Source organism: Microtus ochrogaster (genome assembly GCF_000317375.1).
Source record: "Microtus ochrogaster isolate Prairie Vole_2 chromosome 14 unlocalized genomic scaffold, MicOch1.0 chr14_random_3, whole genome shotgun sequence".
NCBI lineage: Eukaryota > Metazoa > Chordata > Mammalia > Rodentia > Cricetidae > Microtus > Microtus ochrogaster.
In genome coordinates, this window is record NW_004949098.1 from 10,850,401 (window position 1) to 10,871,845 (window position 21,445).

A 21,445-nucleotide genomic window follows, 5' to 3' on the forward strand; every position below is an offset into this window, starting at 1 on the left:
GCAGCAGAGGGCGGGGCTATCATGGGGGGGCGGGTGGCAGGGCAGCAGAGCAGCAAGCCTGTGCTCACACTGGGTGCACAGTCGGGAAGGAGAGCTAGGACCGGAAGTGGGGCCAGCATAAAGGCCTGAAGCAAGACGTGGAAACAGGTGATAACATCTGTTTGATTTGGAACACTGAGGGTCAGTTAGTGAATTCTTCCTTGTAAAACTCTGCTAAAGATTGCTGTTTAAAAAAAAAAGTATCCCTCATCCCTTCTCAAACCATGTTTTCTGTGCTGTCTAATAAATACAGAACAAAGTTCTTCATGTTAAGGACAGACACCAGGAACAGAGATCAGACACATGCAACAACTAAGCTACCAACAGACCACTAACTACAAACGGCAGAAATGGGGGAAAAAAATGCAAAGGGAGAGAAGTGGAGGATTCAGGTTTGGACATGACATGTCCTTGGTCTAAACTTAAAAAAAGAAAAAAGTTGAGCCAGGCAATTAAACCTCAAGACCTACCCCTCGGTTACCCGCTTCCTCCAGCAAGACTCCGCCTCCTGGAGCTTCCACAACCTTATCCAAAGTGCCATCAACCAGAGACCCTCTGTTCAAACACAGGAGCCTGTGAGGGGTCTTTCCTGTCCAAACCACAGCTCACAGTCACCCCACAGTGTTGCACAGCCAGGAGGCCCAGTCACAGCTCAGCAGGGCCACCAGCTGGCTGTAGAATGGGGTTAACATTTTGCCTTGTGTGCAGCGTTGTCCTCCCCTCAGAAACAGCTGGAGTAGCCAGTGAGCTAGGAAATTAATTATCTGGGAAACTGGAGAGATGGCTCAGTGACCAAAAGAGCTTGCGACTGCTCCAGAGGACCAAGCTGGCCTCCTGGCACTCACATTTGATAGCTTACAACTCCCTATCTCTCCACCCCAAGGGATTCAACATCCTCTTCTAGACAATCTTTTTAAAAAACAAAACAGAAAATATTAACTGTCTTACAAATGTGAAGTTTTCTCACAGGGAGACTCAGAGAAGCTAAAGAACTTTCCAGAATGCATTAATGCATGAGAGGGAATGATTCACGCGTGGCTCAGTCTCCGCAGCCCTTGTCGCTTCCATTTCTTGTTTGCTGGTGTTCCTCGTGAGCAGATCATATTTTCAAAAGAGGTTTTTGGTGGATTTTAAAATCCACCAAATTCAAAGATTTAAAAACACCCAGAAATCAAAAAATAATAAATCACCTAATGACGAGGCTTGGTAAAGGATGGGTGCAGAGGCGGTGGATCACAGTGAGTTCAAAGCCAATCTGATCTGAACATAACAAGTTCCAGGCTAGCCAGAGCTACATAGAAAGACCCTGTAGCACAGAATCCTCTTTAGAATGACCACAGAATGAACACACAGAAATCCTCTGTCCCGCACTACCGTCTCGCCAGCAAGAACAACGCGGCACAATCAGGATCCTTCTGCAGAAAAGCTTTATGCGTCTTGAGAGGGAGAGCATAAGCTTACAGAGCGAAGACCTCAAGGGTCGAAAACCCGGCCCTTATATAGCTTAACAGTCCTCGCCTCGGACGTGTCAAACTCTGACTGGCTGCAGCCTGTCAAACCCTATGACGCCATGGGAGAGGCACAGAGCAAGGGATGGAAAGTTACTATGTGCATGCGCACTGGCTTGACAAGATAAACTGTCATTCACCATGAACATGCGCACTGGCTTGATTACAGTGGTGGTGCTGATGGTCAGCGCCATCTTGCAATGGAGTATGTGGGAACGGCTCCCCACAATCCTCTTTAGAAATTTCTCAGGAGTTTTTTTTAATTGAAATTTTCCTCCTCTGATTAAAAAAAAAGTAAAATGAAAGGTGAATATTTTCTCTTTCACTCGTGAAAGGGACAGTGAGCTGTGAGCCGGGGTGCATAGGTCAAAGGTGCCTGCTGCCAGGCCTGAGTTCAAACCCAAGACCCACAGGACAGAAAGAAAGAAATGACTCCCACAAATTTTCCTCTGACCTCCACATGTGCATCTTGGTGTATGTGCGCCCAAATCCATGCACACACAATAAATAAATAAATAAATAAATAAATAAATAAATAAATGCAATTTTAAACTTTTAAAATATGTTTGGAGATATATTTTTTACCATTGCCTATTTACCTGTATATTTTAACTCTAATATTTTTTCTTTCTTTTCTTTTTTTCTTTTTCTTTTTTTTTTTGTGTGTTTTTTGAGACAGGGTTTCTCTGTGTAGCTTTGGATCCTATCCTGGAACTAGCTCTTGTAGACCAGGCTGGCCTTGAACTCACAGAGATCTGCCTGCATCTGCCTCCCAAGTGCTGGGATTAAAGGCGTGCACCACCACTGCCAAGCTATAACTTTCATTCTTATCTTGTGTCACATGGGTTTTGCTACCTTATAAGGTACATTAGATTTTCTGGAATAATACAAGAAATTAATGCCCAGGTGTGAAGCATTGTCTGTGAGAAAATTTGCACTGATCAAATTTAGTATTTCTTAGGACTTGATGGAAGGGAGTGTAGGGAGAAATAGCAAGAGGCCCATGCAAACCTCGTTTTCTAGTCCTTGGTTCCTGGGTTCTGCAGCCATGTTTTTTACTTCCAGATTGTCTACAGGCCGTTATCCAATAGCATGGGCTTACTTCATGACTCTGGGTTACACATTGGTCATTCTATCAGTATTTTAAGTTCTCAATATTATTATATCTGTACTCAGAGATCTTCAGTGCTACTGTTATAATTGTTTTGGGGTGCCACAAGCCACACTCAATGAAGCAGTGACCTAAAATGTGTGTGTTCTTACTGTTCAACCAACCAACTACCCTAGCTCTTTCTCTCTTTTCTTGGGACTCCCTATTCCCTGAATTGGGAGAATTGAAAACTAGGCTAATTACCAGCAAAGGGGTGCAGGAGGAATTGCAAGAAGATGCTGCAGGAAGGGACAAGTTAGAACAACGTATAATGTGACCTTTGTGTAAAAATCCCATAAGGAAATCCATTAATTTGCACCCTAACTTAAAACTGTAATCCTAAATGAATAGCTAAATTGGCAACTGGAGAGATGACGTGACTGTTGAGAGCACGGGCTGCTCAGCAGAGGGTCCAGGCTCTGTGGCAGCACCCACACGGTGGCTCCAGTTCCAGGGAATCCACTGCTCTCTTCTGACCTCCTTGGGTACCAGACATGCACACGGTGTGCATGCATACATGAATCAAACACTTGTACTCATAAAATAAAACACTTTGAAAAGAAACTTGGCCAACTAATGGTCATGCAGTGACCTCTCATGAACATCTCTCTTGGAATCTAAAGCCAAAAACAATTAAGGTTGGAGAAGTCCGGTTCTTCCGCCAGGCAGTGAGTGGAGCTGCGAGAGCAAAGGGAAGGCTCCTGAAGACAATTTGTTGTTGTTGTTGTTGTTGTTGTTGCTGGGTGGGTCTTTGTTTGGTTTTGGTTAGGGGTTTTGATGGGGTTTGGTTTTGTTTTTGAGGCAGGGTCTCTCTTTTATGTATCTTTGGCCATCCTGGAACTAACTGAGTAGACCTCAAACTCAGAGATCCATCTGCCTCTGTCTCATGAGTGGTGGTGCTAAATTTTTGTGTCACCACACTGGCCTCTTGAAGGAAATTAAAAGGAACACACTCCAGCAAGCATATAAATGATAAAAAGAAGATGGATCCAGCCACAACATCCTCTCCATACAGAGCAGATCCAGCCACTGCATCCCCTCCATCCAGAGCCTGAAGCAGATACAACCACAGCAACCCCTTCCATCCAGAGCCTGATGCAGTTCCAACCATACCATCCCCTTCCATCCAGAGCCTGAAGCAGATACAACCATAGCATCCCCTTCCATCCAGAGCCTGATGCAGATCCAACCACAGCATCCCCTCCATCTAGAGCCTGATGCATCTCCTCAGTCCAGAGACTGATGTAGATCCAACCACTGTATCCCCTCCATTCAGAGCTTGATGTAGATCCAACCATAGCATCCCCTCCATTCAGAGCCTGATGCAGATCCAACACTGCATCCCCTCTATAAAGAGCCTGATGCAGTTCCAAACACAGCATCCCTTCCATCCAGAGCCTGATGCAGATCCAACCACTGCATCCCCTCAGTCCAGAACCTGATGCATTTCCAGCCACAGCATCCCCTCAGTCAGAGCCTGATGCAGTTCCAAACACAGCATCCCTTCCATCCAGAGCCTGATGCAGATCCAACCACTGTATCCCCTCAGTCCAGAGCCTGACACAGAGCAAGGCCCAATTCTCTAAGTGTATGGAGGCAGACAGGGGTAGAGAAGATGCAGAAGAAAAGTTTGGAACCAGAAACAAAGAAGCCTCTCTGAGCAACAGATTCCCAACATAGACAGCTGGAAGAAGATGCCTTCTAAGACTCCCATGGCTAAAAAGCAGAAGCCAAAGCTTGCTTCAAAGCTTTGGAAGACAGACTGACTCTCGAATCCTAGAGCCTTAATAATGATACTAAAGCTAGAAAGATGGCTCAGAGGTTAAGAGCACTGACAGCTCTTGCAAAGCATCTAGGTTCAGTTCCCAGCATCTACATGCCTAACTCCAGTTCCAGGGGATATAGCACCCTCCCCTGGCGTCTGTGGGCACTGCATGCATGTGGTGCACATATCTACATGTGGGCAAAACACTCTTCTTGTACATGGTACAAAATAATATTTTTAATGTTTTAAGAATTGAAAAGAGCGAACGACAGTAAAAATCCTCCCCTGTGCTAAGTGGAATTGGAGCCTGGTGAGCAGCACATCTCGGGCTTGGAAAGACGCCAATGGTTAAGAACACGCTGCCCTTGCCGAGGACCTGTGTTCAGTTCCCAGCACATATGTTAGGTGGCTTGCAACTGCCATAACTCTGACTCCAGAGGATCCAACACCTTCTTCTGGCTTCTGTAGGTACCCACATGCTCGGGTACATATAAACACATAAACAAAAATAAAAACAAATCTTAAAGAAGTGGCATATCTATATACAACATGATCACTAAAATCTCAAACCCACTGTTAAGATCTACAACTCAGCAGAGCAAACCAATTCCACTCCGGTAGACGGTGTTCATGGTCACTCAAGAGCACTCATGAAGATGTGTAAGGTGAATGTTGTCTCCGTGCTTTCTGGAACAATATTCCCCTCTCCGGCCCAGTGGAGCAGGAGCAATTGATTCTCAAGTCCTGCTATGTAAGAAGCATATCTCATGAGGACATCTGCCAAAGAATATGATTCTTCTAGAGATCTGGGCAAACTGAACTGAAAACCTCTGGAAAGGGTTCAGCATCAGGACACCATTCTGACTACCCACGGTTTAACAGAGAGGTTAGCAGGAATGTAGAGTAAGTTCTTCAACTCTCATGGATGGCTTTGAGGGGATCCAGACTTCTGAAAAGGAAGGAAGTAGAGGTGTTATTTTTAGAAAGTCAGAGAGCTGGAATTAGAAGCGTCTGGGGAGTTGGAGAGAGTGGCTGATTTGCTCTAATCTCATGATGAAACCCAAGTTACTTCTTACAGACCAAGGGTGTGAGTTCTTGAGAAGGAAACACTTCTGGTGAAGATGTTTTGAAGGTTGTGGAAAAAATAAGGGCTTTAAAGTATCACACAACGAACAGGAGAGATGGCTCAATGGAGAACCTCTGAAGGCAGCGCTACACATGTCACACACACAAAGAGATAAATATAAACAAATAATAAAAATAAAACAAACTCACACACATTTACTTGAATGAGAAGAATTTGAGAAAACTGACTCCAGCTTTGAAAGCTGTTCTGCTGTGGGGAGATGCCGCCGGCAGTGTCTCAAGCTGCAGAGACGTCTGTAGTGGAAGGAAGAGGCAAGATTAGCACTGATTTAAGAAATCAGTGCCATAGCCACCACGGTGAACAGTCAGCAGCCACCAATCCCAGGACCGGTGAAGACATCGCGAATCAGCAAAGGCTCAGATGATCATTAGCAAATTTTAGCAATGATGTTTTGAATTTAGGTACATGCATTTTTAGACATAATGCTACATGTTGCATATGGAATAGACTACAATATACTGTAAAATAATTCCATGTTCCATAGTAAACCCGAAACTCAGTGTAACATTTAATTGCATTATCCACCTTGTACAGCAATGGAATTAACTTGAGATGTCTTCTAAAACTGGCTGTGGAACAGTTACACTCCTCTGTTAATATTCAAAAGATTATATCAGCAGTTCTCATCCTGTAGTATGAGACCCCTTTGGGGATCTCATATCAGATATCCTACATAGTAGATATTTAATTATGATTCATAGCAGTAGCAAAATTACAGTTATAAAGTAGCAATGAAACAATTTTATGATCGGGGTGACCACAACATGAGGGTCACAGCATTAGGAACATGAGAGCTACTGGATTAAATGCTTTAAACAGTTCAATTGGATGGTGTATGATTTGTATGCAGCAAACTGGTTGAACACATAGTTCAAAACCTCAGGCATCTGTTTAGAAGTAGTTTTAGCCTGAGACCATAGTTATCTCTCTTTGGAAAAACAGTCCAGCCTTATGTGGTGCTTCACAAAATATTGCTGGCTGGCACAACAGAGATTTCTAGGAATATCTGAAATAACTCCATATATGCTCATCACAGCTAAAGTGTATGTGTATGTGTGTGTGTGTGTGTGTGCGTGTGCATGCATGCATGTGTGCACATGTGTATGTGTTCTTAATAGTTTTTCTTTTAAATTATATGTATGTTGGGGGACTACACAAGTGCTTACCAAGTCCAGAAGTTTCAGATCCCCTGAAAATGAAGTTACAGGTGGTTGTGAGCCATCTTACATGGCCGCTGGAATGAACTCAAGTCCTCATTCTTGCATAGGTGCCCGTACCCACAAGCTCGCTCCCCGCCCCAAGAACGGCTGTTTCCAGCATGCTGTTACAGCTTCTTTTCCCCTAGACAAACTGCAAGAGCACGCTGTCATGGTTGTCTCTGTAAACTCTGCCCGCATCCTGTCTCCCTGTAGGAGCGCCCTCCTAAGCCGGAAGCTTCCTGGCTGCCTCTTCAAATGTGGTTCTCGTGCTGTGACTTAGAAGAAACCTTTCCAGTGTTTGAAGGACTTACAAAAAGTATCCTGTTACATCCCATTTCCGTGCGCATAGGTAAGGGACAAAGTGCAGTGTTGACGGGGGAGGGTGAATGGACCTTAATTCATGCATTCACCCTTTCTCAATGTCATTCTTTGCCACAAATTATGTTAATTGCTTTTACAATATCTTGAATTGAGTGCTTCACCTATTAGTTGTGAATAATTCATGGCTATTTTACAGTGTGTGTGTGTCTGTGTGTCTGTGTGTCTGTGTGTGTGTGGTTGTGTACTTGCCTGTGCAGCCAGGCAGCTATGGAAGCCAGAGCCAGTGTCAGATGTCTTTCTCCCATCACTTCTCCACCTTTTATTTCTTGAGTCAGGGTCTCTCACTGAGCCTGAAGTTAAACCATTTCCTCTGGACTGATTGGCCAGAGATCCACCGGCCTCCACTGTCCATCACTAAAGTTACAGGGCAAGAATATCAGTGCCTGGCTTTTGCATGGGTGCTGGGGATCTGAACCTGGGTCTTCATACTTCACAGTAGGCTCTCTGCCCACTGAGCCACCTCCCCAGCCTGTTTCATCGCCTTTAAGGCACTTTAGCTGCATTACATAGATCTTTAAACTGTTTTAAAGGATGGCATGTACTCTGAAAAGGCAGAAGTGCAACTTGACGTCATACGCTGGGATCCTAATATTCTCATTTGACTTCCAAATAAAGACTATCAAAAAATGCTATTCGATGGTAGCTTCAAATATACATTGCATTTGTATATAGTACACCAGTTAGTGAGCTACCTAGAGGCTATTCCAGAATCCCACATGAAGTCTGCTCATCAGAGAAGCCCAAAGATGGACAGTTAGGGATGGACAGAGGACTAGATGAGAAAGAGGAAGGAGCTGGGTTGACAAGCAGCAGGGTAATTCTGGGAGCGTTCCATTGCTTCCAGGTAAAGTGTTAACCCTGGCCACTGAACTACTGTAGAAGACTGTTGACGTTTCTATTTATAATAGATTTATGCTCCAAAAGTGAGATTTGGGGTCTTCACTGGTAATATTTAGTCACTAATCTCATTGTCACCCTTAACTCAGTCTTCATAATTATTTCAACTTACAGCCTTTTGTGGATTTCAAGTAGATCAACTAATAGATTTTATTAGCTGAGAGAAATTACTTTGAATATGCAGGGGCTGGAGAGATGGCTCACTGCTTGAGAGATTCCTGGTCTTGCAGGAGGTCTGGATTCACTTTTCCAGTACCCACCCGTAAGTCCAGAGGCCTCTCCTGACCTCTTTGGGCGCCAGCACACATACACACACACACACACATACACCGAAATAAAAATAAAAGTAGAGGGAAGAGTGGGGTGGAGCTGGGAAGAGTTATGGTGAGCAATCAGAGATGATTAACATATCTTTCATGCAAATATGAAGTTACCAAATAATAAACATGTTATATTAATATATAAAATAAAAACAACTTAGTCTTTAAAATAAAACCTCCAGTGTTTAAATATGGCTAAGCACTAGAAATTAGATTGTAAATGAGAACTCCCGCGGTAGTCTTCTGTGTGCTCTGGGTTTGTTTGGGTTCGAACTGGATTGGATTGGCTCTGCCATGACAGGTTCTCTCCACTGCTGCTCACGTGCATGCAACAACATGCAACAACGTTGAGCTGATAAGCGTTACTGTAACTTGAGCCCTGTGCTGGCACAGCCTGCAGTCACCTCTGCTCCCTACAGAGGTCACTAGTTTTGCAGAAGTGGACTCTCACCCAGCACCACTACCATAAGTGACACTCAGTTTTGAAGTGTCCTTGGCTCTTTGCCGCTATTAGGCCCTCAGAAGTTACACCCAGCAATCCAGATCCAGGATGCACTCCTCTGGCCTCTATGGGCACCTGTCCATGTGTATGCAGATACCCACACACAAATCAAAAAGTAAACCTTTTTTAAAAGCTAACTAGCATCCTAACCCTCATTTCTTGGGACTATTGCGTAGCTGGAGTGATGTGGGGGCAACGGTGCACTCTATGTATTGGGCATGTGGTAGTCATGTCAATGCATTCATACAGTATTTATCTCAGTCAAATTACATGTACCAGAGTCAATATTCTTCTGCGGAAGGCTAACAGCTCTATGCTAGTTTTTTAAAATTTTTTTTTAGATGTATTTATTTTTATGCTTATTGGTGTTCTACTTGCCTGTATGTCTGTATTCCATGTGTATGTGTGGTGTCCACAGAGGTCAGGAGTTAAGGGTGGTTGTGAGCCACCACGCAAGGGCCAGGAATTAAACTTGGGTTTTCTGAAAGAGCAACCAATGTCCTTAACCTCTGAGCCACCTCTCCAGCCCTCTGTATGCTATTTCTTAACATTATTGTATTCCTTTCTGTTTGTCCTACTACCCCAACAGGTGCTGCTTGATAGATTTTATGTTATTATCTAATATATGTGTTACTTTTGTTGTCCTTTTATTATGTAATTTATATTTTGATTAGTAGAACTTGACCTATTATCTCATTTCATTATTATTTTAGTTTTGTTTTACCTGCTGTTAGTCTAATCATTTCCAATTTCACCGTTATTTAATATAATATCTCTATACATTCCTTTATTTTTAACCTCTTGATGAATTTTTTGGGGGGTTTTGTAGGTATTTTGCTGTTGGATTTTGCTTTGTGATCTCATTTTAAATTTTTTGCTTTCTAACTAGTTTGAGTAGGGGAGCGGTTAATGTGTTCACAGTTGTATTTTTAAAAAGCTGGCAGTAAGCATAGGTACCTTCTTTTAACTAGCAACATGTTTTTATTTAATTTCATAGTCAAAACTGCTCTATTTTTTTAAAAGCATCTTGTAAAATTGTCTTTCCAGGATCTTTTGAGACCTATATTAACCCACAGAATTGGGAAGGCTATATTAAATCAAAACAGGAAGACGGAAAGGACCGGATTTGGGGTTCAGACTTCAGCTCTTTCCATAAGCTAATTCTTATTAAATGCTGCAAAGAAGAAAAGGTGGGTAATCATTTTTAAATTAAAGGACAACATCATAACATCTCTATCCAAGATCCTCAGCTAGTTGTGAGTCGTACGTTTACTTGTGGCTAACAACAGCCAAGTTTGGGAGCGACTTTAAAAATAAAAAAGATTGTTTTAGTAGAGAACTAAGAGAAAAGCCAGCTGAGAAATTTGTCACCTCCTGTCGCCGTACACTATTAGGGAAGGTCCGCCTTCTCACACGTAGGACTGGGGTCTATTGGAAGGTTTTGGCAGGAAATGAATCTTGGCACTAATGGGGAGGAGGCATTAAATGGGCACAAAACCATAGTCTGCAGACCTCTTTGAAACCTACTAAAGTAGTCTGTGGGAGAGATCCCAGATATCCGAGTTAAGACAGAAGTAGCAGATTGTCGAGAGAGCAGGGAAGTGATGAGGAACTGCTGTGGCTCCCGGGTTCTGCCCCAGTGCCGGTGGAGCTGTTTGTATCAAAAGCTAAGCCAAAGGGAAAGGATAAGGTGTGAGGTAGAGAAAGATGGCTGTGAGCTGTCAGTGCCTGCCACCTGTCAGAGAGGATGGCTGTCTAGAAACTCCAGGGAGAAGTGTGTGTTAGAATACAGATGAGGAAAATGAAGCCGCAGAGGTTATTGTGACAGGGAGACTAATATTTAGTACAATAGGAGTTCCCAGGGCAGAGGATGATATGTGGAGCCCTGCTTTCAGGCAAGGAAAATGGGGAGTCACAGAAGCAGGAAGAAAGCGAAGAGAAGCATCATGGGAAACAGTAAGACTTGCAGTTTCCTTGCGGCGAGGCAACAGCATGCTGAGTGTTTGTTTCCATATGTGCAGATGTGATCCCAATTTTGCTGGTAATAAAGGACCAATATCACCTGCTAAGAACCCTCACAGTGAGTTTCAGGAGGCACCAAATAGAAACGGAAGCTGCTCTTTGTAGGAGAGAAGGGGGCAGGAGAAGGATACAGTGGGGAGAACTCACTGGAATTAGCTGGAAACTACTGACATTGTGTTGCCCTATCTCTGTGGGAAAATGGGTTTGGGATTGGCGTGGGATACAAATGACTGCAGAGGAAGTATAATAGCTACAACATCACTGGACGCATGGCTAAGAGTCTTCTAGGAAAAGGAAGCATAAAAGGGAGGCTTTGTTATGAACAGATGACATTGGACAATGGTCATTATCTCAGGTTGGCCATCCCCACAGCTACCTGAGAGGAGATAAGATGCCCTGGACTTACAGGACAAGGAACTCTGGGTTTAGGATATTGAATGTGCACATCACCCTGAGCTTGTCATATGTCACGGCGGATGGTGGCAGAGTGGCTGGGATCCAGCAGCACTTGGGGAATGGACACGCTGAAGCATATGGGAAGGCTTCGAGGAAAATGGGGCAGTGGCTAGCAGGGGAAAGCTGGCAAAATGCGTGGTACTGAGAAGGCATCAGTCCCACAGAGAGAAGAGCTTTGGTGACTAGTCTACTGTGACTAGAAAATCCTCAATGTGAGAAATGTTGAAGATACACAGTCTGTTTATGCAGCTGCGTGTTTGTTTCTCAAGGGGAAAAGAAGTTTTACTTAAAAACATACATTTATCTTATGTGGATCAGGGTTTTGCCTGCACATACTTGTGTGCACCAAGTGCATGCCTGCTACCTGCCAAGGTCAGAAGAAGTCACTGGATCCTTTGGAACCATGTAGGTGCTAAGAACTGAACCCAGGTCCTCTGCAAGAGCAGCCAGTGCTTTTAATCCCCGAGTCATTTCCCTAGCTTTCAAAAGAAGCGTTTTTAATAAATATAGATGTGTGAGAGAAATCAACTAATCTTTATGCATGAGCTTTATTTTGACTGTACATTAGACATATTACTAATTTAAGCATGTATGCACACACATTTGCAATTCAGTCAGACAAAGGTGAACACTGGCTATACATTTGAAATTAATGGATTATCATTAGTAACTGTGTGATTATGTTATTAAAAGGCTGTCATATGAAAACATACCGAATTCCTTAAAGGTAAAATGGTGTGAGACATGAGGCTTGCTTGATATCATCACTCCGGGGACTGAAGGAATGAGCAGAGGTATCGATGAAACAAGATCTGGTCTTGTCTTAGTAAATGCTGGAGCTGAGTGGAGAATCGGGTTTATGATTCTTTCACATATAAGTCTAAATAAGAAGGGTTAAGCTATAATTTCTGGTCTTATGCTTACACATAACTGGGCTCTCTAAGTGTTGTGAAATGGCTCAGCAGTTCAGAGAATATACTACCTTTGCAGAAGACACAGATTCAGCTCCCAGTGCCCACATTAAGCTGTTCACAACTGCCTGTAAGTCCAGTACCAGGGGATCAGATTCCCTCTTCTGGCCTCTGCACTCACAAACATATAACTACACACACACACACACACACACAATTTAAAATAAAAATAAAATCATTTTTAAAAATATGAATAAAGCTATAAATGGCACACTTCTATGACAATACACAGAGCACGTATTGAAGGTTCTCGCCTGGACATTCAACTAAACATCTTATAAGGCTTATACTGCCTAACAAAATTTGCTTCATGTGTTAACATGGAAGAGTCTAGAATTCAGATTGTGTTTTAGAAATGAGAATAAGTCAGTCACACCACAGTATGAGTATTCAAAAACCCAAATCAGTCAAGACCATGGGCCGGATCATACTGCAAAGGAGATTTAAACAATGACAATATGCCACGCATCACGCCTTCCAACTAGATACCCTCATGGAATCATTCAGGAACATGGTCCCTCTGTTTGCTCCAGACGATGACATGATAAATAAATGGGGTTGGGGACCAGGAATGGCAACATATGCCTATAGTCTCAGCACTTTTGTGGCAGAGGCAAATGGATCTCTATGATCTCCATGAGGTCAGTCTGATCTACATAGTGAGTTCCATGTTAGCTAGGATCATATGATATGATCCTGCCTTGAATAAATAAATAAATTAGCTAACTGGTTGAAGCCTTAGAACAGATGAGACCAGAGACAAGATCTCGGAGTCAAGATTTTAAGGTGCCTAAGCTGTTGTGCCCACGTCTGTTCTAAAGCAGGGCCATTGGGTGTCCAATGGTCCTAACTGCTGGAGTCAAATGTTCCTTCAGGAGACTAGGGACATTCCAACACAGGTGATCTCCACAGGGTCCTGTAGTCTTGTACACAAATTCAGCCTCCTTCAGAAGCAGCATGTTTAGTTACAAAGGTGAAATTTCATTGTAAAAATGAAATTCTTAGTGAACCGCAAGAAGGCTCAGGGAGTGAGAGCCCTTGCTGTGCAAACCTAATGATATGAGTTCAGTGCCCTGACCTCAAGGTGGAAAAAGAGAACCAGTCTTCTAAAGTTGTCCTTTGGCCTTTGTACACATGCATGGCCTCTAGTGCACATGTGTGTGTGCTCACACGCGCGCACACACACACACACACACACTCAGAGGTCTAAGTTTGGTTCCCAGCTCAGGCAGCTAACAGCTGATCACTTGCACACACATGGCATGCACAGCTCCGGGGGATTCAGTGCCCCCTTCTGGCCTCTGACGTACCTGCACTCACATGTATATACCCACATGCAGACATAGACATAATTAAAGATAAAACAAGTTATTTTCTTAAATATCAAAGTACAGCACACCCTCCTCTAAGAGAGAGAAAACTGGGATAGGAATGTAAAACATGCTCATCCCACATACTACTTTTAACATTTTTTTCTTTCTGACTTTTAGGTGGTTTTTGCTCTTACAGACTTTGTGATAGAGAATCTTGGCAAGCAGTTTATCGAGACACCTCCAGTAGACCTGGCCACTCTGTATCAGGACATGTCGAGCAGCACACCCCTGGTGTTCATCTTGAGCACAGGCTCCGATCCCATGGGCGCCTTTCAAAGGTTTGCCCGGGAGAGTGGGTATGCAGAACGGTAAGGTCACACCATGAGGCTATAGTTACATATGTTTGTGTGTAGAAATATATATGTATAAATAATATTGCTATTGTCCATTTCAAGCTTATACTAAAATGTATAGAAATGTATTATAAGGAACTGGATCATGTCTTGTAATTAGGGAGTCTGAGAGGTCCAAGTTCTGCAGTCAGCACCTTGGAGGCTCTGAAGAGCTGATGATATATAGCTCCAGTCAAGTCTGGGGGGCAGAGATCCAGGACCGGTGATGGTATGAGCTTGAAGTCTTGAAACCTAAGAAGAGCCATTGCTTCAATCTGAACCTGAAATCTGGAAAGCACCATGCTCCGGTCTGACAGGCAGGCAGGCTGAGTGGTCTTCATCCCTGACCAGCGTGCAGACTTACAGAGCCCACGTGCAAATCTGAGCAATTTGTTGTCACTCCAGACATTGGGTAAAACCCTGCTTCACTCCCAACTGACCGCTAAGCCAGCCAACCAGAGAGATGGGTGTATATACGCTGCAAAGAATACGGACATTAGAGAAGTCACTAAGTAAAAGTAGCAACCACACAAGGAGCAATAGTGAACATCAGGGAGCAGCGACAACCCAATTCCTATAGTTGCCACATTATATATTCAAAATGTCTACATATCAAAAACTACAATGCATCCAAAGAAACAAGAAAATGGGAGAGTATGTTCATTCACAGGGGAAAGAATTAGCAACTCACTTTGAAGAATGTAAGACCTTGAATTTAACATAATAAAACTTTTCAAATATATTTAACTGACTCATAGTAACCATGAGTTACTATAAGTATATATACACACACACAGTAACTATGAGTCACCAGACATGTATACCATATATTAGGATCAGATCGGTGTGATTGGCATCTCTATCAAAATGCTCTCTACCAGCAATTTTGAAAGATGCTATTAACTGTTGTCAACCAGTTAGCATAATCTTCCTGTCCACCAGCACCCTGCCCCTGTTGACTGTCCTTTATTCCTCTCCGAACCCCCTTTCCCCGGACAGTTTGAACCATGATCCTATTCTATATGTCTTTAAAATCAACATTTTAGCCGGATGGTGGCAGCGTCCTTTAATCCCAGCACTCAACAGGCAGAGGCAGGTGGACCTCTGTGAGGGAGGCCTCGTGGTCTACAGAGTGAGTTCCAGGGCAGCCAGAGCTACAAAGAGAAACCTTGTCTCGAAAAACAAAATCAACTTTTTATTTCTACATATAAGTAAGAACATTCGACATTTGAATAAAAAGATCTTGGACTGTTTTAATTTTATTCATAACAGTTAAAGGAAAGCACAGACAAGGGACTGAAGGAAAACACAAAAGATGTCTCACCCAAATAAGGATATCAATAGGCAGGATTTACATAAAGAGGCCAAGGAGAAATTGTAGAGGTGAAAAGCACAATACTGAAATGAGGGTTGCACGGAAGGGATGCAGCATGCGTGTGAGAAGGCAGGGAAAAGACACAGTGGGTGTGAACACAGGTCAGCTGACGTCCTTCAGAACAGGAAGGAAAAAGGATGAAGAAAAAATAGGGGAAGCCTAAGAAATGCAAATGTGGAAATCCCAGGGGAGGAAACAGAAAAGTGCAGAAAGGACAGCTGGAGACATGTTGAAGATGTGTTCCTCTGGCAGTGACCCCGTCTCAAAGCCTGTGGCCCAGACTGAAGAAAATGCCCACCTTTCTGCTATGATCACCTGTCAGGTGGAAGACGGTGGGGTGGCCTGCTCTCCATAACCACATGAGCCAATACCCGCTCTGTCCTATATATGAACACATACACACAATTGTGTGTATCATGAGAATGTATCTGCAGTAAAAACGTGTATGTGTGTGTGTGCGCGCGTGCGCTATATGGGTTCTGTTTCTCTGAGGAACTCTTAAAAGTGAATATGAGGTAAAAACATTCCTGAAATGAGCAGTCAGTCACTAGTCATCCAGCGCTGTGCGTATACCAGAAGACACTGAACTAACAGCACACTTGCAGTGGTTAAAAGGAATGGATAAATATTACTGAAGCGACATTGAGAGAAACAATTAATAAATGTCATCTCCTGAAGCTGAAAAGCTTCTATAAAGCAAAGGCCACAGTCAACAAGACAAAATGGCAGCCTACAGTATGGGAAAAGATCTTCACCAACCCCACATTGGACAGAGGACTGATCTCCAAAATATACAAATAACTCAAGAAATTGGTCATCAAAAGAACAAATAATCCAATAAAAAAATTGGGTACAGACCTAAACACAGAACTCTCAACAGAGGAATCTAAAATGGAAATGTTCAACTTAAGGAAATGCTCAACATCCTTAGGCATCAGAGAAATGCAAATCAAAAAAAAAAAACAAAAAACAAAAAACCTCTGAGATTCCATCTTACACCTGTAAGAATGGCCAAGATCAAAAACACTGATGACAACTTATTCTGGAGAGGATGTGGGGAAAAAGGAACACTTCTGCATTTATGGTGGGAGTGCAAACTGGTACAGACCCTCTGGATGTCAGTATGGTGATTTCTCAGAAAATTAGGAAATAATATTCCTCAAGACCCAGTAATACCACTTTTGGGTATATAGCCAAAGTATGATCAATCATACAAGGACATGGGCTCAGGTATGTTCATAGCAGCTTTGTTTGTCATAGCCAAAACCTGGAATCAACCTAAATGCCCTGCGACCCAAGAATGGATAAGGAAAATGTGGTATATTTACACAATGGAGTACTACACAGCAGCAAAAAATAATGACACCTTGAAATTTGTGGACAAATGGTTGGATCTAGAAAACATTATATTGAGTGAGATAAACCAGACCCAGGAAGACAAATACGATATGTACTCACTCATAAGTGGCTTTTAGACATAAAGCAAAATAAAGAAAAGCAGCCTACAATTCACAATCCCAGAGAACCTACACAACAAAGAGAATTCTAAGAGAGACATACATGTATCTAATATACATGGGAAGTAGAAAAAGACAAGATCTCCTGAGCAAATTGGGAGCAGGAGGATTATGGGAGAGGATAGGAGGGAAGGGGAAAGAAAGGGAGAGGAGTGTAGAAAAACATATACCTCAATAAAAATAATTTAAAAAAATGTTTAAAGTTGCTGAAGCAAAACAAGGTGAGATGATATGTTCTAACACATGTCAAGATTTACTCTAGCCTATTAGAGTCATTTAGACATGGTCCTGGTCAGAGCTAGATAAGTAGATAGCTAAAAGAGAATAGAAAAATCAGAAATAGAGCCACATAATTTGGGATACCATTTGTAATGAAAGTGACCCTTTAGAGCAATGAAGAAAAAATAGTCATGTTTATATATAGCCTTGAGCCACTGGGATGGCCATACACATGAAATGTACTTTAACCAGTACCTCGGCTTGTGTGCGTATATCAATCCTGATAGCTGGTACATATAAACATGGCAGGCAAAGCAATAGAGGATAATATAGAAAATATTATTGGGGGGCTGGAGAGATGGCTCAGAAGTTAAGAGCATTGCCTGCTCTTTCAGAGGTCTTGAGTTCAATTCCCAGCAACCACATGGTGGCTCACAACCATCTGTGATGGGGTCTGGTGCTCTCTTCTAGCCAACAGGCATACACACAGACAGATTATTGTATACATAATAAATAAATATTTAAAAAATAAATAAAAAAAGAAAATATCATCAGAAGTATGGAAATATTTTTTAAATGAAATATAAAAAAGAGAGATCATTTAAAAGGTTGGCAAGCTAGGTGTCATTGTGCACACCTATAACCCTAACACCCAGGAGGTGATGGAAGAGAATTTCACATTCATAGCCAACCTGTATTATGCAGAGTCTGAAACTCACTGAGCAAAGACAACTGCAGCCAAACTTAATGACCTCAGTTCAGTTCCTGCGTCCCACATGGTGAAAGGAGAGATCCAGCTCCTGTAATTGTCCTGTGACTTCCATATGCACACCATGAAACCTAAGTTCCCATGCACATAGATGTGTCGCACATGCGTGTACAGAGAATATAAATAAATGTAATTTTAAATTAACTAAAATTGCTTTAAGATAGCATGAAAGTCTTCCACTGTTGTTCCACCAGAGTGCAGTCAATTTCCCTGGGCCAGGGACAAGGCCCCATTGCTGAGAAGATGATCAAGGATGCAATGAAGACTGGAAACTGGGTGTTCCTGCAGAACTGCCATCTTGCTGTTTCCTGGATGCTGGCAATGGAAGAGCTGATCAAAACCTTCACAGATCCAAGTAAGTCGTGAACGTTCCTCTGAGTAATGGCACCATCCTCACACGGCTTTGCTTATCCAGATGGTCTAATGGAGAGTCTCCACTAGAAACCTCATTTTTTCTCTTATTGGGAAGAAAGAGTTGAGCAATAGGGAATTTGGGTAAAGTTGCCCCAACAGGACTCAAAAACAGGCCTTGAACTCCGAGTAAGGGGATGGCACACTGAATCATTTGTTGCACATCATATTCTGTGGGAAGCCACCTGATTCAAAAAAAAAAAAAAGAAATAGAAAAACAGGCTTGGGTCGAGAAAAGACAATACATCTTACCCATACAATGAAGAGTGCAGAGTTTCCGCATTGTGGCACAGTCCTTGAATCCCTGCACTTGAGATGTAAAGGCAGCAAAATCAGGAGTACAAAGTCATCTTTGGCTCCAAGGCAAGTTAAAGAACAGCCTGAGATACAAGACGCCCCGTCTAAAATAAAACAAATAGAAATAGAGAGAAGTATAGGACCAGGAGTGCTGGTGCACACCTTTACTCCCAGGATTCCAGAGGCAGGGGCAAGTTTGAAGCCAGCCTTGTCTGTGTCATCTCAAAAAATAAAAATAAAAAAAAAAAGTCAGAGCCAGGATGCCATAGGGAGAGCAGCAAATGACCTCGGGTGTCCATGGCACTTTCTCGGGAGCTTTGCCAGCTATGGAAAGCTTCCAGAGAGGGTAAGAGCTGTGACTCTTGTCTCAGTTACTCAGTGCTGCACATGGAGGAAACAAGCTGCTTCTTCACAGGGTGCCCAGCTGCCTCGGTCACTAAGTCACCCTCCCTGAAAGGCCCCTCCTCCCCAGTGTCATCCTTCTACATTTCGGTGGGAAATGGTGAGAGGGGAAACGACCTCACACCCAACGAGAAGTGACAGGGTCTTCACTACAGGTCAAAGTTCAGTTACAAAAACAGTTCCTGGCAGTGGGGCTCCTTCAGCTCCTTGCCAGCTCTTCAAGAAGCCTTAGAAGACTGACGGGGATGGTCATGAAGTCCCGCCCCCACACAAGGAGCTATATTGGCAATGGATAGCTGCTGGGAGAGGGGGAGTTGATTTTTGCTGAGTGTGGCCCCTGGTAAGGACACCATGCTTCAATGGAAGGTTACATACCTAAGATTATTTGGACAGCACAAACAGGACTTGATAGGTGTAAAAAAAAAAAAGAAAGAAAAGAAAGAAAGACTCAGAGTTGTATGAAAGGGACATGGGAGAAGTTCAGAGAGAAAATGTAAAGATCAAAATTTCTCAAAGAACCAATAAAATTATATACTAAATAAATAAAGGTAAATTTTTATTGATATATCTAATTTCTTTATCAAAGCATGCAGGCATCTAGACTGCAAGCCCCCTGATGGGAAGTCTCAAGATCGACCACTGCTTTGGTCCTCATACAGTTATGATACTTGATATGTACAGTCTTTCGCAGCCTTGTCTTTCCTCTCTAGAATAGCTGTTTCCACAGAAAAGGACTCCTACAAGCTATACATTTTCCTTCCTGCTGTTTTGTCTTTGTCTTAACAGATCAAGCCATCAAGGAGACGTTCCGACTTTTTCTAAGTTCCATGCCTAGTCCAACATTTCCTGTGACAGTCCTTCAGAACTCTGTCAAGGTATGGCATGTACGCAGCTAGAATACAGAAACGGACATTTCCTGTCCTGACTGCCTGGTCCCAAACAACTGACACAGAGGCTGAATACTGCTTATAAATGCTTGACTGAGTGCTCAGGCATATTACTAGCTAACTCTTGCACTTAAATTATCCCATATTTCTCTCTATACTTTGCCACGTGGCTTAGTACCTTTTCTTAGTATAGCATTCTCATCTTCTCTTCATTTACTGGTGACTTTCTGACCCCGCCCTTCCTCTTCCCAGAATTCTCCTTAGCTTAGTTTCCCCATCTATACTTTCTGCCTGGCTACTAGCCAATCAGCGTTTTACTAAACCAATCTGAGTGACAAATCTTTACAGTGTACAAGAAGATTATTTCACAGCAAGAATGTGAGAGATTTGGTCCAGGTGTTATAGAGCTTGCAGAGATCCATGTAAAGGACTTTAAGAGCAGGCAGGGAAGTGGTTTTCCAAGACAGTTCTTATTTTTGCATGTCCTGGTCTACAAGCCATCCAAGTCTTCCGACTCTCCCCTCCCTCACATGCATAGAGTCATGAGGATGAGGCCCCTCTCAGAGCTGAAGGACTCTTTCCACATTTGACAGACAAGAAGGCCTCCAGTTTCTAGGTTTCAGTGCAGCAAATTTCCAGTATGAGGGAAATCTTTGATATGGAAAACAAGAGATGCCTCTTGCCTCCCTTCCCTCATGTCATGGTACTTAGTGGGACAAAGTATGCAGGATAATTCTGTATTTTGATAGGACCACAAGATCCAATGGAAACTTATTAGGCTCTCTGGCTTATGTTTAATGGGTGAGGAAAAGACCCAAAATGGAAATATCTGGGGTTCTTCTGATGGTGGTTCAACCATGGTGGTTCTGAGGACCCCACTAGACTCTGTTTTCCATGAACAAGATGAAAAGTAGTGGTGTTGGGAGATGGTTTAGTGAGTAACAAAACTTGCTGCACAAGCATGAGGACCTGAGTTCAAACCCCCAGCACTCACATAAAAAGCCAGGCATAACATACATACCTATAACACAGGTGAATGGAGGGAGAGTTGAGAAAATACTGGGGCTTGCCCATCTCTAGCCTATCTCTGGGGTCAGTGAGAGACTCTATCTCAAATAAATAAGATAGTGATAGAGTATAACTCCAGATATCTTCCTCTAGCCCCTGAGCACACATGGGTGTGCACATACACACACTCACACACACACTCACACACACGCACACACATACACGACACAAAGCAGGCCTAACCATTCAAAAAATGCCCCATGGACATTAGTTACTCTTATCTCCATGGCTCCAGTATATAATGCAACCCTTTCTGCCATGTTTGATCTCTAAATCCAGGTAACCAATGAGCCTCCAAAGGGCTTACGTGCAAATATCAGAAGAGCCTTTACTGAGATGACACCTTCATTTTTTGAAGAAAATATACTTGGAAGAAAATGGAGACAACTAATATTTGGCATTTGTTTCTTCCATGCAATTATTCAGGTATATTCCATC

General features: G+C 42.8%; 1 protein-coding gene across 1 annotated transcript in view; it reads left to right on the forward strand.

The window, feature by feature from the left end:
• Dnah6 (dynein axonemal heavy chain 6) overlaps nt 1-21,445 on the forward strand; it is a 189,290-nt gene that overhangs the window by 137,384 nt on the left and 30,461 nt on the right. Inside the window, exons 62-67 of the mRNA XM_005364722.3 lie at nt 7,022-7,157; nt 9,956-10,098; nt 13,848-14,038; nt 18,137-18,297; nt 19,839-19,927; nt 21,287-21,433. Coding sequence (XP_005364779.1) covers nt 7,022-7,157; nt 9,956-10,098; nt 13,848-14,038; nt 18,137-18,297; nt 19,839-19,927; nt 21,287-21,433 — 867 coding nt within the window. The remainder of the gene's footprint in view (nt 1-7,021; nt 7,158-9,955; nt 10,099-13,847; nt 14,039-18,136; nt 18,298-19,838; nt 19,928-21,286; nt 21,434-21,445) is intronic.